We start from the raw sequence: 24,116 nt of genomic DNA, 5'->3' as shown, positions 1-24,116 counted from the left end.
TGAGAACCACTACTTCTAGACCCTCGTCTCCTTCACTCTGACTCATTTGCACTCATTGCACAGACTCGCCCACCACCAAGAAATCCACCTACAGCCTTTCAAAAGCTCCACGGGTATTTTGAAATATGTAACCACTGAGAGGCTGTGAACAATTGGCTCCAAGTGTCTTTGGAATGAACTTGGAAGTGGAAGCTCCGAGTCTGAGCCTGAGGTTTCCCACTGATGGGTCACACCACTCCACAGTTAGAAAGCTTCTCCTTGAACCTCTTTTTTGTCATTAGAAGCTTAGTGATGCTCCTGAAACTCCCCCAAATAGTTAAGAGCATTAAATAAGAAAATGCACATGGAAATGTTTGGAAGTAGAAAGGTTTAACTACACAATGTAATGTTATGCACAGTCAGGAGCCAGTTGACAACTCTTCCCCTGATACATCAGATGGTCTCAGTACAATCAGAGCCTCATTGGAGCCTCAGGCCAAAGGAAAACATCAATACTACTGATCCTGCTTTCTTTAAAATTTTGATAATTTGTTCATCAAGGATTTTTTTTGCATTGAGCTTGATTTTTTAAAAGAGTGTGCTGCAACATTATTTATTTGTATTACTAAGTTTTGTGTGTGTCCCCTTAACTCTCACACCCAAGGCCAATGCCTCACCCCCTCGCCTCTGCTCCAGCCCTGAGTCAGAGGTCTCAGCTCAGGTCACTAATTCTTGTCATGCTTCAGCCCAAAACTTTGGTCTCTTGTTCTGTATTCTGGGAAGAGAAAACCTACTGGATCATCACCTTCTTATAATAACTCAATAGACCTGAAGGTAGTAATCAAGTTGTTCACCAGCCTCCTGTTCTCTCTGCAAAATTACCCTAACTCAACTCTTCCATAGAATGCCCCGTCTTCCTTAAGGAACCCAAATTTTCAACTGTTTTCAACTGGCTTACTGGTATCTGTGCTTTTAATTGTGAGAAACAAGCCATACACTGACAAAAATAATGTTCAGTGTGATTTTACATACTCAGGCTTGGAAATGTAATTTCCGATTATTTTTTCCCATTAAGATGCTTAGGGGCCAGCTGGACTTCACACAGCACTAATGGATGTGATTGTGGTATAATGCAAGGCTTTTCTCATCTGAATCCCCCCAAATTCTTGTCTATATCCTGAGAATAGGGTCGACCCAATATGTGGGAGCACTAAGATCAGGAGACTTAGGGTCTCCCAGACACCACTGAGCTGTCGGGAGGGGATTTGGGAGCAAGTGGCATGGGGACTCTGTTGTATTTTTATACATTTGAAGGTAGAAGAAAGTTGGTAATGGCATCAAATGCTGCTGCCCGTAGAGAGTACATCTTGTGACCCAGTATCCTAGATTTTGGCCTGATTTGATTTTTTTTTTTTCCTTACGAAACAACCATCATTTTTGAGCACCAACTAGCGCTCATCAACTGCCATCATCGCAGCCATTTTATAGGTGAGAAAATGCTACTACTGCAGCAGTAAGAATGTAGGCAACTCACTTGGGCTCACATGGCTGCTTGGGGATGGCGGTGGCAGGGATTTGAATGTAACCCTGTGGGCCCAGAGTTTGTGCATTTTACTGCTATTCTATTTTGCCTCTTGGCCATGAGCAGGCCTAGTCTAGGGCTATTCCTTGCAATAGCCCCACAAGCCAAATAGTATCTCCATTTCCCTGAATGAAATCAAAACTCAAGAAGGTAAACTATCTTGACCACATTTTACTCATTTAAACTGAGCTAAAATCAGAAAAAAGTAAATGTGCCTTTCAATGCTCAGACTTCTCTTTCCAACTTCAGGGCATTTGAAGGTGTATGACCAGTGGGGAGGATGTGGCTAGGAAAGAAGCAAGAAATAAATGTATTTGTGGTAGGATCTTAAAGGAACAAGTAGTGAGTTCTTGCCAGAACTGTTATGAGCTTAGGTGAGAAAGATCAAAGGGCTCACTGAGCACCGTCTCTATTTCATGCCAAGGGTGTGGGCTGACATGTGAACTTGACTGACTCTGAGCAAACCTGGGTGCTGATTTCCTCTAACTCATGTTGGTTTGGTCTGGGGCCTCAGCAAATTCCAAAGTCAGATAACGCTCTGGTGAAGCCCAATTTCTGGAGGAGGCTCAGGCACTCCAAAGCCCCTCCCAGGTGGCCTCGGTCCCCCACCTAACCCGAGCAGGAGTGCGCCCGGCACCCGCTTTGGAAGGTAAGTGCTTCCCATCGCTCACTGTGCTGCGCTTCTGCTTCATGGTGTCTGGGTCTAGATGAATGAGATTTACACAGTTTTAATAAATATTAATGACCATTTTAATCTCCGTCAGCCTTTCAGAGGAGACATTCAAATCACTTCCCAGTCATCTCAGGCCCCCAGTGAGGAGGAAGTAATCACTCTGCAAAACTGTACCAGCTCCTCTGGGCCCCAGTAGGCTGGGTCTGTGTGACAGGAAGAATGTTTGGGGAGAAAACAAACAGGGACTCAGAGCAGGCGAGCAGGCTGATTGCACTCATCATCCTGCTTCCATTTCGAATATTGTACTCCTGTCTCTGTTTTTAATTTATTTAGCATCTGTGCTCTATTATTTTTGCACTACGGTGTCACATAATAATACGAATACCAGAAGCTAATGTTTGTTGTGTGCATTCTCCATGTGCCAAGCAATGAGCGTGTCCCGTAAATGCATTTCTTTCAAACCTCCCAACTGCACTATTAGATAGGCATCGTCATCATTACCACTTTACAGATGAGGAAACTGAGGCTCTGAGAGGTTACTTGTCCAATGTCAAGTAACCAGTAAGTGACATGACAATATCTGAATTCAAAGTGGGGTCTGTTTGTTTCTAATGACTTTTGACTATCAATGGGATGGCCTTATTATCCTCCCCCCGTCTTGTTAAAACCCAATTGATTTGAACAAATATTATTATATAGTTTGAAGAAAAGTGCCTCATGTAGAACAGGCTTTGGGGGTGGGGATGGAGAGAGAGAGAAAGAGAGATGGGCCAGGGGAAAGGAGAAAATGAAACAGATAAAGACAAAGAGAGTGAGAGCATTTGAAAAAGCTTAGTGAATTAGGAGTCTGTAAAGTGAATTTTAAAATCTCTTTCCATCCATAGGATCAGGCCAATCAAGCCTCACATTTATGAATTGTTAGAACTGGATGGGCATCTCAGGGATTATCTAGTTCAAGCTTCTTATTTTACACATGAGGAAACTGAGGAACAGAGAAGTAAAGGTTATCATCATCATAAACTTTTGGGTTATTCTCTTGGAGATTTGTTTAGCCCTAGTCCTTAGCAGCATGTATTGAGATATATATATAGAACAAAGTCTTTTTAAAAATATGGTATTTTACGCACTTCTTTGTGTTCTATGTGGTTTCTTTTAGCTGAGGGAAGTTCTAGAACACAACAGCTAAGCATAAATGAAGTCAGCACGGTCATTTTCCAGAATGATCAAAATTTTCCTGTTTCAAGATCTCAAATGTGAATGTGCTGTTTTGGGGAGGAAAGCCAGTTCCTCTATTGTAACACTGATGTCCTGTGTTGTGTCTCATATGGTATATGTAACCGGCAATGTATATGTTTGCACCATTGCCGGAAAACGGGCTCTTTGCTGCAGGGCCCATGTGTTTTCATTCCTGTCCTCAGTACCTTAGTACAAGCCCTGACACAAAGTCCATACTCAACAAATGTTTTTTGAATGAAGGACGAATGGGTTGTGTAAAAATCTGGAAATCCTTCTAATCAGTAGAGCAATGTAGTGAGAGATTCATCATTAATGCTTATGAAATGACAAAGCAGAAACATGGAAATGCAGCCCAGGTGCAGACATGGCCAAACTCTAGCTTCAAGACGTTCAAGCATTCAAATACCTTTCCAAGGTTAAGTTGCCCTACCCCAATATACCAGCCATCAAATAGCCGTGTATGAGAGGAGGAGAAATGAAGCGAGGCAGTGGAGAAGGTCCCCTAGAAATGCTTTTTAATGATATTGAGGGTGTTTTGGTGTATGTTTTAAGTTAGTTCTATGTCTCCCCAAGTAAAAGAAAATTTTAAATGATACTCTCTGTTTGAAAGCTCAAATCACAGATGAAGTATTGGAAATTAATATAGTCATTCTTTATCACTCAACATTTATTGAATATTGCACCATGTGCCAAAGAGATAAATGTGAAAAAGGCACAGTCTCTTTCCAAAAGGAGCTTGTAGTCATGGTGGGAAGCACACAAGTAAGCTCTTGATTGCTATAAATCCAGGTTAATATGATCATCTATAAAAGCAGATGACTAAGGCTCATTCTACTCCCTATTTCACTAGCTGTGTGGCACTGAGAAGTCCCTTTGCTTCTTACATAGGTGTGTTATCAAATGTAAGAAAGGGATAATAATATCATGCAAAGTTGTGAGGTAGATTAATTGAGATATATATATATAAATGAGTATGTGTATGTGAGTATATGTAGCAGCATATATGATAAGTATTTTAAAATATTAGCTATGATCACAGTGGTACTGTCGCTTGGACTGTGTTTTAAGATGAGTGGAGGAATGGTATATTACTAAAACAAGGTTAGAGTCGGGGGGTAGATGAAAGCCACTTTGCTGAAGAACCATGAACATGGATATGAATCAGTAGGTGGACTATGTCTGGGATGGTTGGAGTTGGGATGGGGGTGTATAGTTTCAATACACACAGTAGATGGGGGTATATAGTTTCTCCTCTAGACTGAGGGGCAACTTCAAAGGCTTGGAGACATTAAGAACCATAACTATGTGAAGTGGACTTGGCCCAATGGATAGGGCATCTGCATACCACATGGGAGGTCCACAGTTCAAACCCCGGGCCTTCTTGACCCATGTGGAGCTGGCCCATGCACAGTGCTGATGCGTGCAAGGAGTGCCCTGCCACACAGGGGTGTCCCCCGCGTAGGGGAGCCCCACATGCAAGGAGGGCGCCCTGTAAGGAGAGCTGCCCAGCATGAAAGAAAGTGCAGCCTGCCCAGGACACTGCACATGTGGAAAGTTGACACAAGATGATGCAACAAAAAGAAACACAGATTTCTGGTGCCACTGATAAGGACAGAAGCAGTCACAGAAGAACACATAGCAAATGGGACACAGAGAGCAGACAACTGGGGGGGGTGGAAATAAATCTTTTTTAAAAAAAAGAACCATAACTATGCAAGGCAAGGCTTACACTTCAATCTGACTGAACCAAAGAACATGAAGAAGGAGAGAGGATGAAGCAGAGCAGGAGACGGTGAAGGGAGACCATGAAGACTGACTTGACTTGGGAGCTTTGCAGGTCATTGAAGAATTTAATCAGGGTCTGCCACGGTGCAGACTAGACCGTCTCAGAAGAGACGAGCTAAGAGGCAGGGTTGCCCATCAGGAGGCTGCTGCAGTGACATAGGTGAGAAGTAATGACAACCTAAGCTATGGCAATAGCATTGGGCAATACCAAGACAAGTCAAGAGGTCTGAGAGATTTTTTAAGAAGGAAAGGGTAGGACTTGGCACTTCATTGGCTGTGAGGACTAAAGCCCGGAGCAGCCAGGATAGCGCCTAGATTTCGAGTTTGAGAGACTGAATGGATGGGAGAGCAGGCACGGTGGGGACGATGCTGCATCAGTTTGGGACATGTTGAGTTTGGGGTTCTTTATAGAACTTTCAGGGAGAAATGTCTAGCAGGCATTCAGATAGAACGACCTGGCACTCTGAAGAAATATAGGCTATTAAAGTCGTGGAGAGGATCCAAGAAATTATTATATGTGTTGAGAACCCTTGATGTAAAGCCACCTATTGAACCTGTTTCCATTATTGTTGTTGGTAATGATGAGAACCCTAAGAATATATGATTCTTTTAGTACCACCAGCTTTCAATTTTATTACAATAAATGACCCACTTCGATGAATAGAATTGCAGCTTCTAAGGTCTCTTACAAGTCCAACACTATGATTCTGGTGTTCCAAAACACTGCAGCAAATCTGAAATTGCCTTTTAATGACACTAAACCTACGGTCTTAATACTTACTTTGCGTGAGTGAAAAAAATATTTTAATAAGTGAAAGCCGTCTTCCGGTTGAACCATATGGCTCCCAACATGCAATGACTATGCTTATAGAAAGAAAAACCAAGTAAAGACACTATCTACATTTACCTACTCTGATCCCAATTGGCTGCAAACAGCAGAAGGATCTTCCTGCCATAGTGATCGCGGCTTTCCAGCACTCCAGGAAATCCATCAATCAGAGCCCTCTTTATGCCAGGATCGTCCGCCTTGAAGTTTTTGAACATGTCCAGGTTTAGCTGGCGGTACTGGAAGTACTGGGCCAGGAGTCTAAAGGCATCTGCTTGGTGAAACTTTCTGGCTCGGAGGAACCTCAGGATGAAGGCATCATCTGTACGTAAAAACCCAATGTCAGGCCTGGTGATGATCATGTCCCTGACCTGCTGAATCTCCTGATGTAAAACATCTGGGTTTTCATTCAGTTCCAGGCGTGCTTTCTCTATAGTCTCTGGACTGAGTCCAGCCTGTAAGTGGGTCATCTCGTCCAGATCTCCTTTCCAAGTGCTTAACTTCTGGTATTTGGAAAGAAGAGAGGCCGGTCCCATTCACCTGATGGTCTGCTGAAACCGTGGCCCATTCAACAGTAGTTTTTCCCTACCAGGTGGCTGCCGAACAAAACAAATAGAGGGTCTTCTTTCTGTTCCTGGAAAGCAGGAGGACATTCACGTGGTGGTTGCCATCCAAAAGGGAAGCAAAATGGAGGCCATTGCTTCCTGCAAAACAAAGGCACACAAGAGAAACAAAGCAGAGATGATACAAAGAAAGTCTGGGTAAATCAAATGGAGCTTAGTTAGAAAAGCAGTCTGTTTTGCCATGGGTTCTGATTAGATCAGATATTCAAAGAATAAATGGTACACTGTCTTAGAAATTGACAATGTGAATGAATGCATAACATGCAAATATTTTAAACATGTCTGGGAACTTTTTAGTTGCATTAACTCATTAACATAGTGGTATCTGGTGAGATGAGCAATAGATTACTCTTGTCTTAATTACTCTAACATCCTGTCTTTACAGCCCGCTTTATGGGGAAGGCACAGTTCTAGGTATGACAGAGAAATTATGGCTACTTTAATTTATTGCTTCCCATTAACAAGTATCTTTCACAGAAATACTCTTCCTTCACCTTAAAAAAAATTTTTTTAAGGTAGCCCTTTGCATTTTAGCAATACAATGGGACCATTAAATGTCACCCTATCCTAACTCCACAGGTATCTAATTACTCAAAGCTGTCTTCTAACAGGGGTGAGTCTGGGCACAAGTATGGACCAAAGTTTGATATTCAAAAATCCAATTCAGTAGCAATGAAAAAGTATGCGCATGTGTGGACATTAAAAAATGGCCGTACTATTTGTTTGTCACTCTTCTGCAGGAAAGGCAAATGGACTTGAAATTCTTGTTTGGCTCCCTACGAGGATCTAAAACCAGTCAATTTTATTGCACCTGTCCTGGCCCATAAAAAACAAACAAAACAAAAACAAACAAACAAAAAAACAGTCAATGTGATTTTTCTGTTTTCCAGAGATAATGTTTAGCTTATGATAATGAGTGTTCTAATCCCCTGGGATTTGCCTCTTAAAATTTCTACACCTACATGGTATCTAGAGACATATCCATATTATTTGTGCCTTCCCTATTTTAAATATAAATGCTTAAACTCTTTCAGACATTGATTTGGTCTAACCTGGAAAAATTAGAAGAGACACTGGTGTAAATAAACATGGAAGCATGGATTTTTCCCCCTAGCTTTGTAGGTCACATTATCTGAAATAAGAGACAGAATATTCACTCTCTGTCTAATTATTATTGATAAATTTTTATCACTTAAAATAACCTAAAAGGCAAAATAATTATCCTGTTTGGTTGAAGACTAGCAGTAATTTTTAAAGGGAGACAATCAACTCACATATATCTGCTTTATAATGCCTTTCAGATCTTGGGGGAGAGAAAGAACAGTTCAAAAAATGGGCATTCATTTTCAATACAGCAGAATAATAAAAATAATTTTATTTATAAAATATTGGCTTTGTAAAAATATTTTTTAGGAAGGTAGCACTCTCTAGCATATGAAAACAAGAAATAGAACAATCTTGCTTCTCACTGATTTTAAGTACTCAGAATAGTAAAAGAAAAACAGGATTATGATATACAATCTTAGATTTCTAGGATTGCAAGAAGCTTAAAAATCCACCAATTCAATGTCCATCTGATGTTAAAATTCCCTCTCTAATAGTCTCACCAAAGACCCATCAAAAGAAATGGCCTCATTTGATGTCTTCCTCCTCCAAGTGACCCTACATCCACTGCAATCTATCCTTGACATGCTGCTGAAACTGCTGTGGCCAAAGTCCTCAATAACAGGAAAGATCACATAATTGAATGTCCAAGCTTAAACACCAGGGGACAATAACAGTGCTGGAATGACAGACATAAACTGGGACAGTTCCAAGCAAAACCAGACAGACAGGCATTCCACCAGTGAATGCCCTCTTTGCTGCTACATCCAACGGACGAATTTCAGTACCCATTCAAGATTAGACGTTGACTACTTCATCTTTCTAAAAACTGTCTCTCACCCATTCTCCTGTTCTTCTCTGTGACTCTAAATGCCCTGATTTTTCTCCCAGCATTTTGGCCATGCCTACGCAGTCTTCCTCTTTCTGCGTTCATCACTTCAGTGCTGGTCTGTTTCCAGGTCCCTACCCCATGATTTGATTGTCTATATGCAGATAACTTTGATCCCTCTCTCTCTCCTGATCTTCAGTCTACTCATCCAACTGCCTCCTGAAATTAGATGTCCCATAAAGATCCCAAACTCAATATGTTCCAAATTGAACTAATCATAATTGCTCATCCTGGATTTGTTCCTCCACCTCTGTCTCTTAGTCTATGGTATCATTTTCCTTGCGGATCCCCATGCTAGAGGCATGGGAGTCAGCCGTTCTGGCCTCTCTCTACCACCCACATCCAGGCAATGGCTTCCACAGTATTTCTTAAATCTGTCTGCCTCTTTTAATCCCCAGTTTTACTCTCTCTGTTCAGGCCACTTTATCTCTTCTGTTTACTCCTGCGGCTTCCTTCTAGCTGGTACCCTGGCTGCCAACCTTGACCCTTTCAAATCCATTGTCGGTATGGCAGTTGAAAGCTGCTTGTATCACTCCTTGATTAAATCAATCAATAGCCTCCCATTGTTCTAAGATAAATATAAAACTGTGTGTTATGGTTTCCAAGACTCTTCATCATGGATCCATCTCCTTCTCTCCAGATTTACCTCTCTGGCCATACAGCCACACAGAGCAACTGCTGTTCCTTCTCGTCTCTGTTGGCCTTGGCTAAAGCTGCCGTCTCTGCCTAGAATGGCTGCTGATTAATTCCACTTTACCCTTCGGCATTTGGCCTCAAGTTCGCCCTCTCTAGGAAGCCTTGTCCTGACCTTCAGAAGCCATATTTAGGCCCCCTCATATGTGTCCCCACAGTTCACATTTCATTGCCATTTTTTCTTCCCCTCTTTAGTCTGAACTCCTTGCAGACAAGTTCACCTGTGTATCATCAAATACAGTGCCTGGCACAAGAGCACTATGCCATGAGCAGAGGGATTCTGTTGTGTTCACTGCTGTATCCTGAGTGCCTAGAGCAGTACCTGCCACACAGTAGGTTCCAAATAAATACAGAGAGAAAGCTGACTAAACAAAGTAGTCAAACGTTTTTTGGAATTAGTGAAGAGTAAGTGGGGTTTCTCCCTCTACTTGGCTACCTCCAGAATTTTTCCCCTTAAATGAGGAAGATACAGCAGACTTTTAATTTCCTCTCTCATCTACAAATTTCTTTTTCCCCTAGAAAAACATTGCCTGGACACATTGTATTTTCAAATCATTGCCTTCCTGAAGGCTGCTGGGTAATTGTCACAGTTCCAAGTCATGGAGCAAAGCAATAAGAGTGCAAGGCACAGCGAGGCTCATTCTACCACAGAAGATTTAAAGCTGCTTGGAGCAAGTGACTTACCTTACAGTTCAGGGAATTCAACAATGTTTCCAAGATAAATTGCCATGGGTTCAAGCAGAGAGCTGAGATTTCATTTTTCATGGCCTGCTTCCACACATAGCTATGCCTCCAATCTATGCTATCTGAAATAAATTTGGTTCTCTCTATATCTTTACTCTGTGCTCAGCATAGAGTAGAAGTTTCTGGGAGAGAATACCCAATCCTGGGTCACTAAGTTCTCATATTTAGAATGAAATAAGTATCTCCTGTTAAGGGTTTAGCCTTCATTTCAGATGTCAGAATAGACCACTACTTATATAACAATTTCAACTGATAATATTTAGGGCACTGAAAAGCGGTGCTATACAAGAATGTTCTTTAGGCCCCCACACATTTCTGGAGTAATTTAACATGTCCTATATCCATCCTTGCATAATCTTGTGGAACACTTCCAGTGCCCCAGAGTTGCACTGATTCCATCTATTCAATACCTCTTTCCCCCTCCCCTCAGGGCCCACAGTGACAATCACTCTTCATTGCTTGAAGGGCCATGTTCAGAGATACTTGCAACAATGTCGAGGGCTTGACATGCTCAACTGCCCTAACGCATTGGGAGCCACCATTTCTCTTGAGAGATACAATTCCCTCTATTTAAGAACATCAGTCCTCCCCAGAATGTGGGTATACCTTCACTCTCATTGTATGGGTCTCCATCCAATGATACAACCCACTATGACAAAATGAGCACTCGCACACTCCCTGGAAGCCTGTCCTGTGTCAGATTCTCCCCTTTAAGCATCTTAAACAGGTAGCCTTCCTTATTACATTTTTGAAAACGTTTTCTCAACATTATACTCTCAACCACATATCAGGCAATCTCCTATGTTTAGGATGCCACATTTTTAACTGATTGGGTATCATGTAATCCTTTGTTTACATGAAGGATTTGATTCTTATTAAACTTTTCTCAATTGGTCAAACAAGTATAAAAGAGCAAATCAGACTTAGTATCACATGAAGAAGTGCAAGCAGGTTCCTGTCCTGGTGGTATTAATAATAATAATAGTTGTAATTTATTATTTATTAAAGCTGAGGTTATTCTGTGTCAAGCCACTTGCATAACCTCTTTCTATATATTACAATATTGTATAGATTGAATTGTGTCCCTCAAAAAGGTATGTGCAACTCCCAGTCCTGTGAATGTAACTTTATTTGGAATTAGTATCTTTGTAGTTGTGATAGGGTAAGATAAGGCCAAAATGGCTGAGGGTGGGACATAATTCAATATGAATTATTGAATTATTCTAAGAAAAGGGAATGTAGATACATAGACAGAGGGAAAACAGATAAAGCCATTTGAAGATTCAAAGGGAAAGGCACAGTGAGGGGAAGAGTATGTGAACCTGGAGGCCGAGATTGGTGTGAGGCTGCCACAAGCAAGGGTCCCCAAAGATCGTGGATGACCGCCAGAAGCTAGAAGAGGCCAGGAAGGATTCTCTTCTGCAGGTGTCAGAGGGAGCATGGCCCTGCCAACACCTTGGTTTCAGACTTTTAGCCTCTTAACTGCAAGGCAATGAATTTCTGTTGTTTTAAGCCATCCAATTTGTGGTCCTTTGTTACAGAAGCCATCAGAAACTAAGCCAATATCTAATCCATAGAAGAACTGTATTAAATGAGTATATTATCTCTATTTTACAGATGGTGAAACTGAGGCACAGAGAGATTAATGATTTGCCCAAGGAACCACACCTAGTAAGAGGCAAAACTGGACTCAAATCCAAGTAATCTTTCTCCAAATGCCATGCTCTTTACTACTATGCTCATCTGCCTCTAGTGTGTAGCAAAGACATTCTAGTATTTACTAATATTAGCTACCTGGCTTTTAGCAAGTCATTTCAAGCAAGCAAGAGAGAAGAGTTCTTTCTTCTCAGAACTTCACTCTCTTCCCCTAAAATCCTTTCCAGATTTACTTTTCTATGAGCCTATCTTAGTTTGCCATGGCTGTTATGACAAATAACACACTATTTGGCTTAAATAACAGGAGTTTATCAGGTCACAATTTTGGAAGATGTCATCAAGGACATGTTTTCTCCAAAGTCTGTAGCTTTCTGGCAATCCTCCATCACATGGGGACATGTCTTTATGTGTTTCCTCCTTTGGTTTCCTCTTTCCATTTCCAATTTCCTTTTCTTATAAGTACTTCATCCATATCTGTTTAAGCCCACCCTCATTAACTTTGGCCACACCTTAACTAGTAATACATTCAAAGGTCCTATTCACAGAACAAAGTTAGAGGTCTCATACTTTCCAACTTCAAAATTTACTACAAAGCCACAGATCTCAAAACAGTGTGTTACTGGCATGAAGATAGACATATAGATCAATGGAATAAAAATGAGGCTTCAGAAATCAACCCATACATATATGGCAAACTAATTTTTTACAAGGATACAAAGTCTATTAATTGGGGAAGGAATGGTCACTTCACAAAATGGTGCTGGGGAAACTGGATATCCAATTGCAAAGAATGAAGCTGGACCCCTACCTCACACCATATACAAAATTAACTGTAAATACATCAAGAGCATAAAGGAAAAGTCTCCATGTTGTGTGATACTTGAAATCATGTCATCCATAGATTCCAAGCTCATAATAGCTAAAACCATAAAACTTCCAGAAGAAAACACAGGGACAACCTTCATAACCTTGGATTTAGCCATGATTTCTTAGGTATGACACCAAAACCACAAGTAACAAAAAGAAAAATAGATAAAATAGATTTGGACAAAGTTAAAAATGTTTGTACACCAAAGGACACTATCAGAAAGTGAAAAGACAACTTTCGGATAGGAAAAAATAATTGCAACCCCTTATCTGTTGAGTATCCAGAATATATAAAGAACTGCTACAAATCAACAACAAAAAGATATATAATCCAATAAAAAATGGGCAAAGGACTTGAATAGGCATTTCTTCAAAGATCTACAAATGGCCAATAAACACATGAAAAAACTGAACAACATCATTGGTCATTGAGGAAAAGTAAGTCAAAACCACAGTGAGATACTACTTCACACCCACTAGGATGGCTATTATTTAAAAAACAGAAAATGAAAAGTGTTGATGAGGGTGCAGAGAAATTATACACACTGGTGGCATTGTAAGAGAGTGCAGCCTCTGCGGAAATCAGTTTAATCATTCCTCAGAGACTTGAATATAGAATTATTATGTGACCTGGAAATCCCTCTTCTTGAAATATAGTCCAAAAAATGGGCAACAGGGATTCAAATAGATAATTGTACAACATTTTTTGTGGTAGTATTATTCACACCAGCCGAAAGGAGAAGCAACCCAAGGGTCCATCAATAGATGATGAGGAAATCCAAAATATTATATACACACAACGAATATTATTCAGATGTAAAAAGGAATGAAGTTCTGATACCTGCTACAACACGAATGAACCCTAAAGACATGATATTGAGTGGAAAAAAAGCTGAACTCAAAAAGACAAGTATCGTATAGTGTCTCTCATATGAAATACCTAGAAGAACAAATTTTCTTAGAGACAAATAGTAGATTATAGGTTACCAGGGACTGGGGGAGCTGGAGGGAAGAGGAAGTCATTGCTTCATGGTGCAGAGCTTCTGTTTGAGGTCATGAAAAAGTTGGGGTAATGGATTTTGGTGATGGTAGTATAATATTGCGAATGCAATTAGTGCCACTGAATTGTACAATTGAAAGTGGTTAAAACGGACAATTTTAGGTTGCATATTTGTTACTACAATAAAAGGTTTTAAAATTTTTTTAAATAGTTCAAGGTAGATGCTAAAAATATAAAAGCTAAAAGTATAAAATTTCTAGAATAAAAGAGAAGAATATCTTTGTGACCTTTGAGTAGACAAAGACTTATTAGACAGAACACAGAGCACTAACCATAAAAGAAACTAGACTTTACCAACAACAAAATAATATCTGCTTATCAAAAGTCACCATTAAAGAAACAAACAAAAAAGATCCTGTTTACAAATGGGCCCATACCCACAGGACCAGAGGTTAAGATTTGAACATGGCTTTTGTCAGGGATATCATTCAATCTTCTACAAAGCCGCATATGCCAAATGGGTTAACACGTTTTCTTAGGTAGCCTAATAGTAGATGTCTACTTACCATCTTATCCTCGTTTCTTCATTGGAAGATGGATGTCGTGGTGTTAAAATCTAGCTGTCTGTGCTTTTTCCAGCTATCAATACTTTTTGCTCTTCCCTTATATACATTCCAGATCAAAGATGCTGTCATTGTATCAGAAGAAGGATTGATTCTTCACCATGCCTGGCAGAACACCAAGCGTGCCAGGGATTTGAAATGTGCTTGATAATCACTAAGGGCAATTAAGGCAGATTCATGTGAGCACCAGAAACCATTGGCCCCACTGCTGGTTGGGGTCCAAATGATTCTGGATTTACAGATTGCTACAAAAATATGAAGAGTAATTCAGCAGCACCCTTTTAGAAGGATAAGGCAGAGGCGACTTCCACCTCTAATCTGTGACTTCCCTAATAGACCAGAAAGTTATGTAGTGGCATATTTTTTATGAGGGGAAAAAGTCTCCATGTTGTGTGATATTTGAAATCAGGGCATCCATTGATTCCAAACTTAGGCTTCATTTCACGTTTGCATTAGAAAATATCTATGTGAATATTTCTTTATACAGAACTCAGTCTTAGTGCATTTGTACACATACGTGCCCACAAACACACACCTTAGTCTTTAGGGATCGGTCTTGGTGGGAAAATGCTTTCAGAAAGTACAACACTTCTAATGAAATCTATTTTGGTTATTTTATAATTTAATGCTCTCATTTGTTTCATGATCATCTTAAGGATACACATTAAAATAATGGGTAACAATCAGAATAATAGAAGGGTCATGCCTACAAATATGTATGTGTATAGATGTGTTAGATCAGAGCATTCTACTAATTATTTTTTTATTGTTACAGTGATACTGCAGTATAGGTAGAAGAAAGATAATTCCCTGAGACGTGCTACAGATCATGTGAAATGACTTAGGCAAAAGTGCTTTTGAAATGAAAAGCTCCATTTTATATCTACTGTAGTACTCTTGCTGATATCAAAATTATGTTGCCTCCAGGTAAATAAAGGGATTTTGAGACAGAGAACAGCTAAGTGACTTGTCTAATGTCAGACAATGAGCTAGTGTTAAAGTTGGAAAGAAAAACAAACACCTGCTCAGTATTTATGTGCCAAGGGCTTTGGTATTATATGATTTATTCTCCACACAAGCCCTTAATGTTGGGTTATTACTCTGCTTTTTAAGCAAAAGGAAATATCTGAGATTTGGACTCATTAAGTATGGATGGAAGAGTAAAGATTTTCACCCAAACCCACCTGACCCTAAGCTCATGTTCTGTGATTACTGCCCTGCCTTCTCCAGCCAGTGCCCGTCTCTGTCTCCCATACACCATCAGTCCTAAGGAAGATAGCTAAGGAATGTCATAAAATTGACCAAATTTGGGAAGGAAAGGGTATATTATTGTCACGGTCAGAAAGATAATACTTTGGTATGAAGCCTAAGTATTGTTTGAAATAGAAGAACATTGATAACTAATGAGCAGTGCCTCAAAATTGTATAGTTCCCCAGTATTTTGGGTATGAACAATTTTAAGTATGCATGAATGTAAATTAATATTAATACAAAATGAAAACTATTCTCATTTGTTTTGTAGTCTTCTCTTTCAAGGAAAGTAAGGAAAATGAATCTCAGTGATAAAACTCCCTACATGAAAATACAACGACCTCATCCATCAGTAAGGGTGAAATTTATGTTTCCAGGTTTTACGTGTACATTGAATTAGTATAGCTCTTCACCTTTCTAAAACCCTGCTTCAAATTTTTAAACTGAATAGGCATTCCCCCAGGAATGCCAAAAGGAAATTTTATACTGATCGAAATAAAAATAGATGCTGCTGATACATCTAGACTAACACTGGAAATCACAGGGAGCAAAAAATCTTTTTTTTAAAAAGTATAACTCTATTTGAAATCTTTCCTGAAAGATTGTATCCTCCCTTCCTGCCAGTAGAGCCTCCATTTAAATCTCAGAGGTTGGTTGATTTAATCATTCTCTGGTGCTAACCAGAAAGGAGTCTCTTTTCCAACTGACCAATTTTTATATTGACCATCAGTTCCTGTAGGACTTCCTGAAGTCCTTCCATTGACTTCCTATCAAATTAGCCACCATGCAGATATGAAGCACCTCACCAGGGCAGGGGGAGTAGGCTTGGAATATAAAGAGGAGAAGTTTAGTCATCTGAAAGGATATAGTGACCCGAATTCAACTGCTGGCTCGCAGTCAATCTTCTGTCACCTTTAGCCCAGGCCTAGCCCAGAGCTTAGCGCTGACACATAAACATTCACCATGTAGATTCTCTTGGCTCTTTTTAAAATAGCAACCAAGCACACAGTCACCTGCTCCCATTTGCTCCTGCTTTTAAGAAAGGTTAAAAAGGGAATGAGAATGGATTCCATCAAAGTAGAGACACTGAGAATTTCTTCCCAAAATAGGTGTCAGATCAGAGTTAAAATAACTGGGACTCAGATGAAGCAGATCCTTGTAATAGAGGATCATGTCCTGTGTTCCAGAGCAATCTATATGGCCTTTATTATTTTAGTTTGATTTTAGAGAAATGACACAAGGAATTAAAGGGAAAGCTAATTGCTAGGGAAGGTATGGGATTTTTCTGCCTCCTCACCATGTTAGGTTGAAAAGGTTTTAATTGAAGCAACATTTTACCTTCTATCTCATTGTATTTTAAATAAAGAGAGTTTATAAGGGAAAAACACTTACTGAAATAAAGAAAAATAGAACTGGAAAGATTTTTCATGCCATTTAAACTATCCCTTGAAGAAGTTGTTGGCAGTCAATACCCAGATTTTAACAACAGCTTAACCGTGCTTCTTAGAAGTAAAAATGGGAAGGGAAAAAACTATACTTGGCCCTTCTTTTCTCAAAGGAAGAGGGTATTTTCTGAGACTGGACTCTTTCTTTTTCCAAGGAAGGAGATCTGGGAAAGAGTGAGAAGGGCAAGTCATACCCAATGATGGACCTTAAATCCACTTGCCCCTTTTCCTCTCTGTTTCACCCAGCGCATCGGTGAGGCTAGGACCACTCTTCTGGGATGATTGGGGGGATGAGGGCAGCAGCAGGAATCAGACTTAAGAAAACCCCAGTGTGAAAGTGAGGTGCAGCAATGTGCTTAGGGAGAGGTGAGAGGAAAGGGGCTTTATATAACCTCGCTCCTCAACTGCAGATGCTGGAGCAATTTCTGTTTTAATGTGAGTGCCAATATTTAATAATCAGACATAAAGGTGAGGGTGGTATAAAAAAGAAGAAAACTGTGCTTTGCCCTTGCTTCCGTGGATCAGCAGCGTGAGTAGTATCTGCGAACTTGCTAGGAATCCATCTCAGGACCCATCCAGGTCTACTGAATCAGTAAAAGAATCCCTGAGCAATTTATGTGTACATTAATGTTTGAGAAGCACTGGTCTAGAAGATATATAGTCAATCAAAGAGGTTGAGAAGGGAGAAGAATTGCCTGAGGTTGGAGGACACACTGTCTGTGGGCAGCAGGGATGCATTGTCCTAGAGGAGAGTGTGAAAGCCCTCCCAAAGAACTCATTCCTCTTGGAGCAATGATACTCAAGACATCTTGTCATATCACCCATTACCTGTTTTCATAGACTCTTACATGCTCTATATACCAAAAGGAAGGAGGAAGGGAAGGAGAGAGCAAGAGAAGGTGCATGAGGGAGGGAAAGAGGAAGAGAGAACGGAAAAAAAATCTCTTTTGTTTAATTTGTTTTCTTTTGACCTCATATCAGATTAGAGCCTTTTACTTATGAAGCCTGTGATGTGAGCCCCCAGCTGCCATTTCTAAGCCCACAGTTTCCCCCTGACTTCCTCCAAAACTACAACATAGTGAGCACTGGATGCGCTATGTACTGGATACACATAAAGGAATAGAACTTCCTTCAACATATTTGAGAAATAAAAGCTGAACTGAAGTGATGCTATTCTATGGAGCAGAGTTGGAGAAGGCAGTCTTCAGTGGTCTGTGTAGCATCTAGAAATTGGGGATTTGGCTAAAAGAGTCTAGGATACAAGAGTGGATCATCTCAGAGCAGATATGGCTCAAGCAGTTGAGTGCCTGCCTTCTACATGGGAGGACCCAGGTTGGGTTCCCAGTACCTCCAGAAAAAACAACAACAAACAAACAAGTCAAACAAACAAAATAAACAACTTCAGGGAAGCTGATGTGTCTCAGTGGCTGAGCACTGGCTTCCCACATACAAGGTCCTAGGTTCATTCCCCAGCCCTCAGGACCTAAAAAAAAAAAAATGTGGATCATCTCAAATGCATATGGGGAAATTTCTACTGCTTCTGAAGTCAAGAAGGAGAATGCTCATGGAAATTTAGCTATCACACAGGAAACTGTCTCTGATCCTCCCTTTCACATGATAACAAGTCCACAAAGAGAAAAAACATCTGACCAAAGAAGAAATGATAAATGGGTGATAAAGGGATATGGGAGGCAACAGAGGTTAAAAAAAGGATAATGCTCTTATTATCTAAATAAATGATGGGTTTTGTGGGTAGGGTGGGAAACTGGTACATGAAGAAGCAAACAAAAGAACATAAACTTCTCTTAAAGTAAGAAAACCTTGGATTGGAAATTAAGCATGATTTCCCCTAGAAAGCTAAAACAAGTTAGAGTTGCAGTTTTGGAGTAATTCGCACTGTGTGGACCTTCTCCCAAAACAACTTTATACCTGTGAAATCTAGACAAAATGAACAACAACCAAAACAATCCAAATTTAGAAGAAATATGTAAAAGGGGCAGGGTGGGGAATAGCTCTCTTAGAGATATTTGAAGAGAGCATTTCTGGGCTGATTGCATATAGCCAAGTTTCGTATTTTTTATACCTCTTCTGTTCTGGGACCACCTCTGTTGGAGTCATTTTGTAACAGAAACAGCAGAGAAGATTCAAATCAGCCTGAATCTATTTACCAAGGATGGCTGTGCTATAAGTGAGGGAGTAAAGTCATCACACAGACTTCTCCGGGATAATTAGTAGTGTACTAACGTAAAGCCTGCAGAAGAGAACAGACATCACTAGTTCTGCAGAATTCTGAATTTCACCTTATAGGAAATGAAGACCATAAGAAAGGGCCTTCCAACTTTATAGTCCAACTGTATAGTCATTTATTATAAAAGGATGCATTCCTCTGTAAACATGTCCACAAAAATAAATGATGCCACTCTGCTGGAAAATGCCATGGTTTCTGTTCACTTTAAAAATCCATTATAAAAATGATAAAGTTTTGTTATTCAAAATATGATATACATTAATAGAAAAACATGAATAAAGAAGCCAGGATACTGCCACTATACAAAAATTAATAAGCTCTGCATAGTATTCTGGTCAGAGAAAGGCACAGCTTCTGAGACAGATGCCTGTAAATTTTACCAAAGCAACATTGTTTTGAAATTTCCCCAGCCTCAGGAAATTGTATTAAGCACAGGAAGACAATAGAACTGGAGGCACTGGATTCCTGGCCTGAGATTCTGGTTAGAAGAAGCTAGAATTGTAAATATGAACACTTTTAAAAACTGCCTGGACTGAACCATTCTTTGCAGACAGATAAGTGGGTTTTTTAAATGTGCTGCTCAGGCACTACAGAGGTTTTATTTACTGTAAATATCCTCATTCACTGTGGATCCTAGAGAAGTATTTGGATGATGGAGTTTTTTCCTCTCTAAAATCTATTCCACTGAAATATTTTTACTAGTTTTCTTGGTTTAAGATCAGAAGCAAGTGAATTTTAGAGGCAAGTGAAATTATGCTTCTATTTATGTCATAAGTAGCAGTAAGTAACTTTTGACATAATGCTGCTTTTCCTCATTCAAGAAGAGTATTGAATATGGATTCTTCCTCAAAACTTCTTCCAGAAGATACCTTTTGCAACTAGTCTTGATTTTTGACAACACTTCTAATGATGAGCAAGCTGGTTTAGAGGAAACTTACTTCACTGTTTAAAGAGGCAGAATAAATGTACCAGGTTGCTTTTTTAATTTTCTGTGCTCCAGTTTAAATTTGGTTGTTACATGTGCTCTGACATTACTCCCATTTGAAAATATGGTCCCACGTCTTAATTTTTAATTAAGATATTGATTTTATGAAAAACAATTTGCCAAAGAAGCACACTGATTTGCTGTTTAGTGAAAACTGATTAAATGAGCACCCACCAAACGATTTTTGCATATGCCAGTCTCAGGCACTTATTTTCTGATGTTTGTTAGCTCTTATAAAACAGATGACTCTGGCTAATTCAAATGGCTGCTATGAGTTGGATTTGGATATTAAAGTTGAAATTAGTCAAGTATTTGAAAGATGTTCCAACTTCCCATCAACTGAGAGAGAAAATGATAGCACTCTAAAAGTAGTGCCTGGCAGAACGCAGTTACATGAAATGCTTTTTCAATTTTTGCACTCTATTACCCTTTACTATTACAGGAAAATGGTGTTTTATCGCCTGATTACTAAGAAAGCACACAAAGATCTTGCCTTCCAAATCCCGCCAGTCCTTGCCTAGTGGTGAACAAAGCCAGGCCATCTGCTCTGAATATCATTACTACTTTGGCCATTTGGACAAGGGATCTATCTTCTCTGCTTCAAAAAGAGGTTGAAGATTTGAAAACTGAAACAAAATAAATAGACAAGAAGAGATATTTGAACAAATAGCCCTTTCCAGGGAGAACTGCATTTAAGTTACCATCAGCATCTAATGTTTAATTCTAGCTGCAGAGTGAACCTCTGAGGTTCCCCTTTTACAAAACATTTCCGTAAAAACTTAATTCCAGAGTTTCCGCAGTAAACGCTCAGGAAGGAAAACGGGCGTGTGGGTGAACGTGAGTCATCAGCCACCCCCACCCCCCTCCCCGGTGATGCTCCACTGGAAAATCAGAAACTGGATCGAGCTTACATTTCCATTTTACCGGAATCACACGAGGCCCCGAGCCTTGTTAACCCCCCGAAACCAGGCAGCCCCCAATCTGCTGAAAGGCAGCTGGCTAACTGCTGCTCGCCAGCAAGTGCCCCATATGTTCCCCTGCCCTGGGTCTCCCCCTTCTGCCTTCACTTTCCCTTAAGCAGGCGTCTCTCTTTGTTTCCAGGGGTGTCGTGCACCTGAAGTTTCCCACCTACGCCTGAAAACTTGGACTCCCTTCCTCTACCCTGCGGATCCCGGGCTTTGTCTGAGTGACAAGCCCAGTTGTTTTGACTGTAGTGACAGCTCTGGGTGGGGGTGGGGGGGGCGATCACGACGGTGATGGTGGAGATGGGGGTGCTGATGGTCTAAGGGAGCGCGGGCGGCCGGGCGCGGGCCGGGGACGCACGGCGGAGGCGGTGGCGAGCCGGGGGCGCGGGCGGCGAGCGCGGGGGACTGCGGATGGGAGCTGTCCACGCGCCCCGGTGCTGAAACGCCGCAGCCGGGGCCTCGCGGGCGCGGGGAGAGCGCGGAGGGAAAAGGCAGCAAATACCTTCACACGGCCGCCCAGCCTGGCTTGGAGAACGGGATTCTGCAGGTGTCCTCGCTGCGGAGCTGGGTGGGTGAGGTCCCCTATTCTGGCAGGTTCGAGCTCAGATTTCTCTAGAAAGCTGTGAATGAAAGCCCCGGCTCCACGGGGCTGTGATTTTGGTAGGAGGCGTGTGCGCCCGAGACTCTGTCCTTCTATACCGAGCCTGGCTTTCCCCTGGGTCCTAAATGCCTCGGCACCTTGCGTTTCCTCCGTTCCGTCAAGGCAGTGCCAAGATTTATTGTAATTTTGCAATATCTGCGATAGCAAGGGTCGGAACCACCACTTCCCCCACAACCTTAAAAACAGCGTTTTAAAAACAGAATAGTGCAAGCCCTTAAACAGACCCATGTGTGTATGTACGTGTGCGTGTGCGAAATAGACAGATGAGAGAAAGGGGGAAAGGGTGGATCTTTTATTAACACATGGTGTTAAGAAAGTGAACTATTTGGAAAAGGCTCAAATTACAGCTTCATCGCACACAATACACTAAAATAAATTTCACAGAGGTTAAAGAGCTAAATTAAAAAGCAAAACACTAGAAAAACATAAAAATGTTTTGTTGATCTCAGGATAGGGAAGATTTTCTAAGAGCAAGAGGAATAGAAGAAATCACAAAGAAAAAGATTGATAAATTTAACTACATAAAAACACTTCTGATATAAAAAATATCACAACTAAATGTAAATATAAATGGTCATTTGGGGGAAAATTGCAAAATATATATGTTTCATATGTAAAATAACTTATAAATCAAAACACTACCAACCTAATGAAAAAAAAGAGGAAGAGCAAATGACAGAGTTCACAGAAGAAAGGTGAATTCATAATAACCATTTTAAAAAATATCAACCTCACCAGTAAATAGAAATTTGTTTTAAAATATCACTGAGGTACAGAATTGACTGAGGTTTTAAATCTATGAAATACCTCATATTGAGAAAACAAGGAGAAAGTGCAACATTTCTGTAAGTCTGGTCACATCGTGTCTTAAAGTATACATATATTTAGGCCAAATAATTCGACTTCTGACCCCTTTTGCTGAGGATATACTATTATCATATACTCAAGCAAAAATTTATGTACATAAAGTTCATCAATGGTCATAAAATTGTCAAAAAAATAAAAGCATTAAAGTTTTTGTATAGTCTGTAACATTTGCAGCCATTAAAAACATATTTCTGAAGACTATTTAATGACAAAGAGAAATGCTCACAAAATTATAAGTAAAGAAAACATTTCCCCTAGTTATCAAGTTAGTTTTTATCATAATTGTAGGATGAGATTATAGGAAACTTTGATTTTTACCAGGTTGAATGACTTGATTTTCTTCTTTGTATTTTTTCTAAATTTTCCATATTTGCTAAAAATCTTGTGAAATATTTTTAAACAGTATTTAAAGTTGTCAGAATCCCACCTCTGACATAGCATCAATAGCTATTTGCTCATTTGTTTATTGTCTCTCCCTCCAATAAGAGTGAAAGCACGAGGAGAACAGAAAATTTGCCTGTTCTGTTTTCTACTGCTTCCCAAGCACCTAGAAATGCGTGTAGAACATCATAAGAGCTCAATAAATATTTGTTGGATGGAAGATGGGAAATAAGGATGAATTAATTAATGACATAACCCCTCATACAGACATATTTTTAAATATTTTATAAAACTATAAGTTCCATGTAGTATTAATTTTTTTAAAGGCTTAGAACTCACAAATGGTACGAGGTGGACTCTGAATTTTTATCAAATAAATTCAATTAAATGGTAGTTTCAGAAGTATAGCGAATCATGGACATGGCTTCAAAGGGGCACCAAATGCAAATTTTTTAAAGAAGAAAACGTTTTCTCCAATTAATTTCCACTCAAATACTCTTCATTTTTTCTTGATTCTGATCCCTTCAGAAGTTTGGAAGACGCTTCTTTCTTCTGCGATTCTAATGTTAATCATTCTTTTCTGTTCCTCCTTTCCTCCATTCAATCCCCACTAACAGAAACAGCAACCAAGAGCCAAGTGTTTCAGAAAGCTATGATTTAAAAATCCCTTTTTGAAGTTTAAAATGAAGTTGGATACTTCTGCTCAGTTGGTGTTCCTTTCAGCTTATTCTTTATTACTGATAGTGACTCCCGAATGACATCTGTGATAACTCAGCAGAGTTTTATCTACCTTTTCTAAGCTGTGAGATAGAAAAAAAAATCATATATATGTCTATACTCTCCTTCCTGAGAGACCTTTAGAAAGGAAAATTACTCTCATTTCTAGGAGAACAAGTCATTGACCCAGGAAGCTCCTGCCTGATTCTTTGATGAGACCAACCAAGGTGGGGAGCGTAACCACAAAAACGAAAGTCTACCGGAATAAAGTCAGAAAGATAATTTAAAAAAATAAAATAAAAAATCTGAAAGATTT

The 24,116-nt window shown here is 40.0% G+C and overlaps 1 protein-coding gene across 1 annotated transcript in view; it reads right to left on the bottom strand.

Annotated features, from left to right (window-relative positions):
* The window catches only part of CLVS1 (clavesin 1), a 179,483-nt gene extending 157,538 nt beyond the window's left edge, over positions 1-21,945 (bottom strand). The window contains exons 1-2 of the mRNA XM_004484324.4: positions 21,677-21,945; positions 6,163-6,785 (exon numbers count right to left, since the gene is read on the bottom strand). Of these exons, the coding sequence (XP_004484381.1) occupies positions 6,163-6,617 (455 nt within the window). The 5' untranslated portion in view covers positions 6,618-6,785; positions 21,677-21,945. The remainder of the gene's footprint in view (positions 1-6,162; positions 6,786-21,676) is intronic.
* Positions 21,946-24,116: the final 2,171 nt, after the last annotated feature.

This window comes from Dasypus novemcinctus, chromosome 14 (assembly GCF_030445035.2).
Source record: "Dasypus novemcinctus isolate mDasNov1 chromosome 14, mDasNov1.1.hap2, whole genome shotgun sequence".
Classification (NCBI taxonomy): domain Eukaryota; kingdom Metazoa; phylum Chordata; class Mammalia; order Cingulata; family Dasypodidae; genus Dasypus; species Dasypus novemcinctus.
This window is presented reverse-complemented; position numbering and strand designations above follow the sequence as displayed.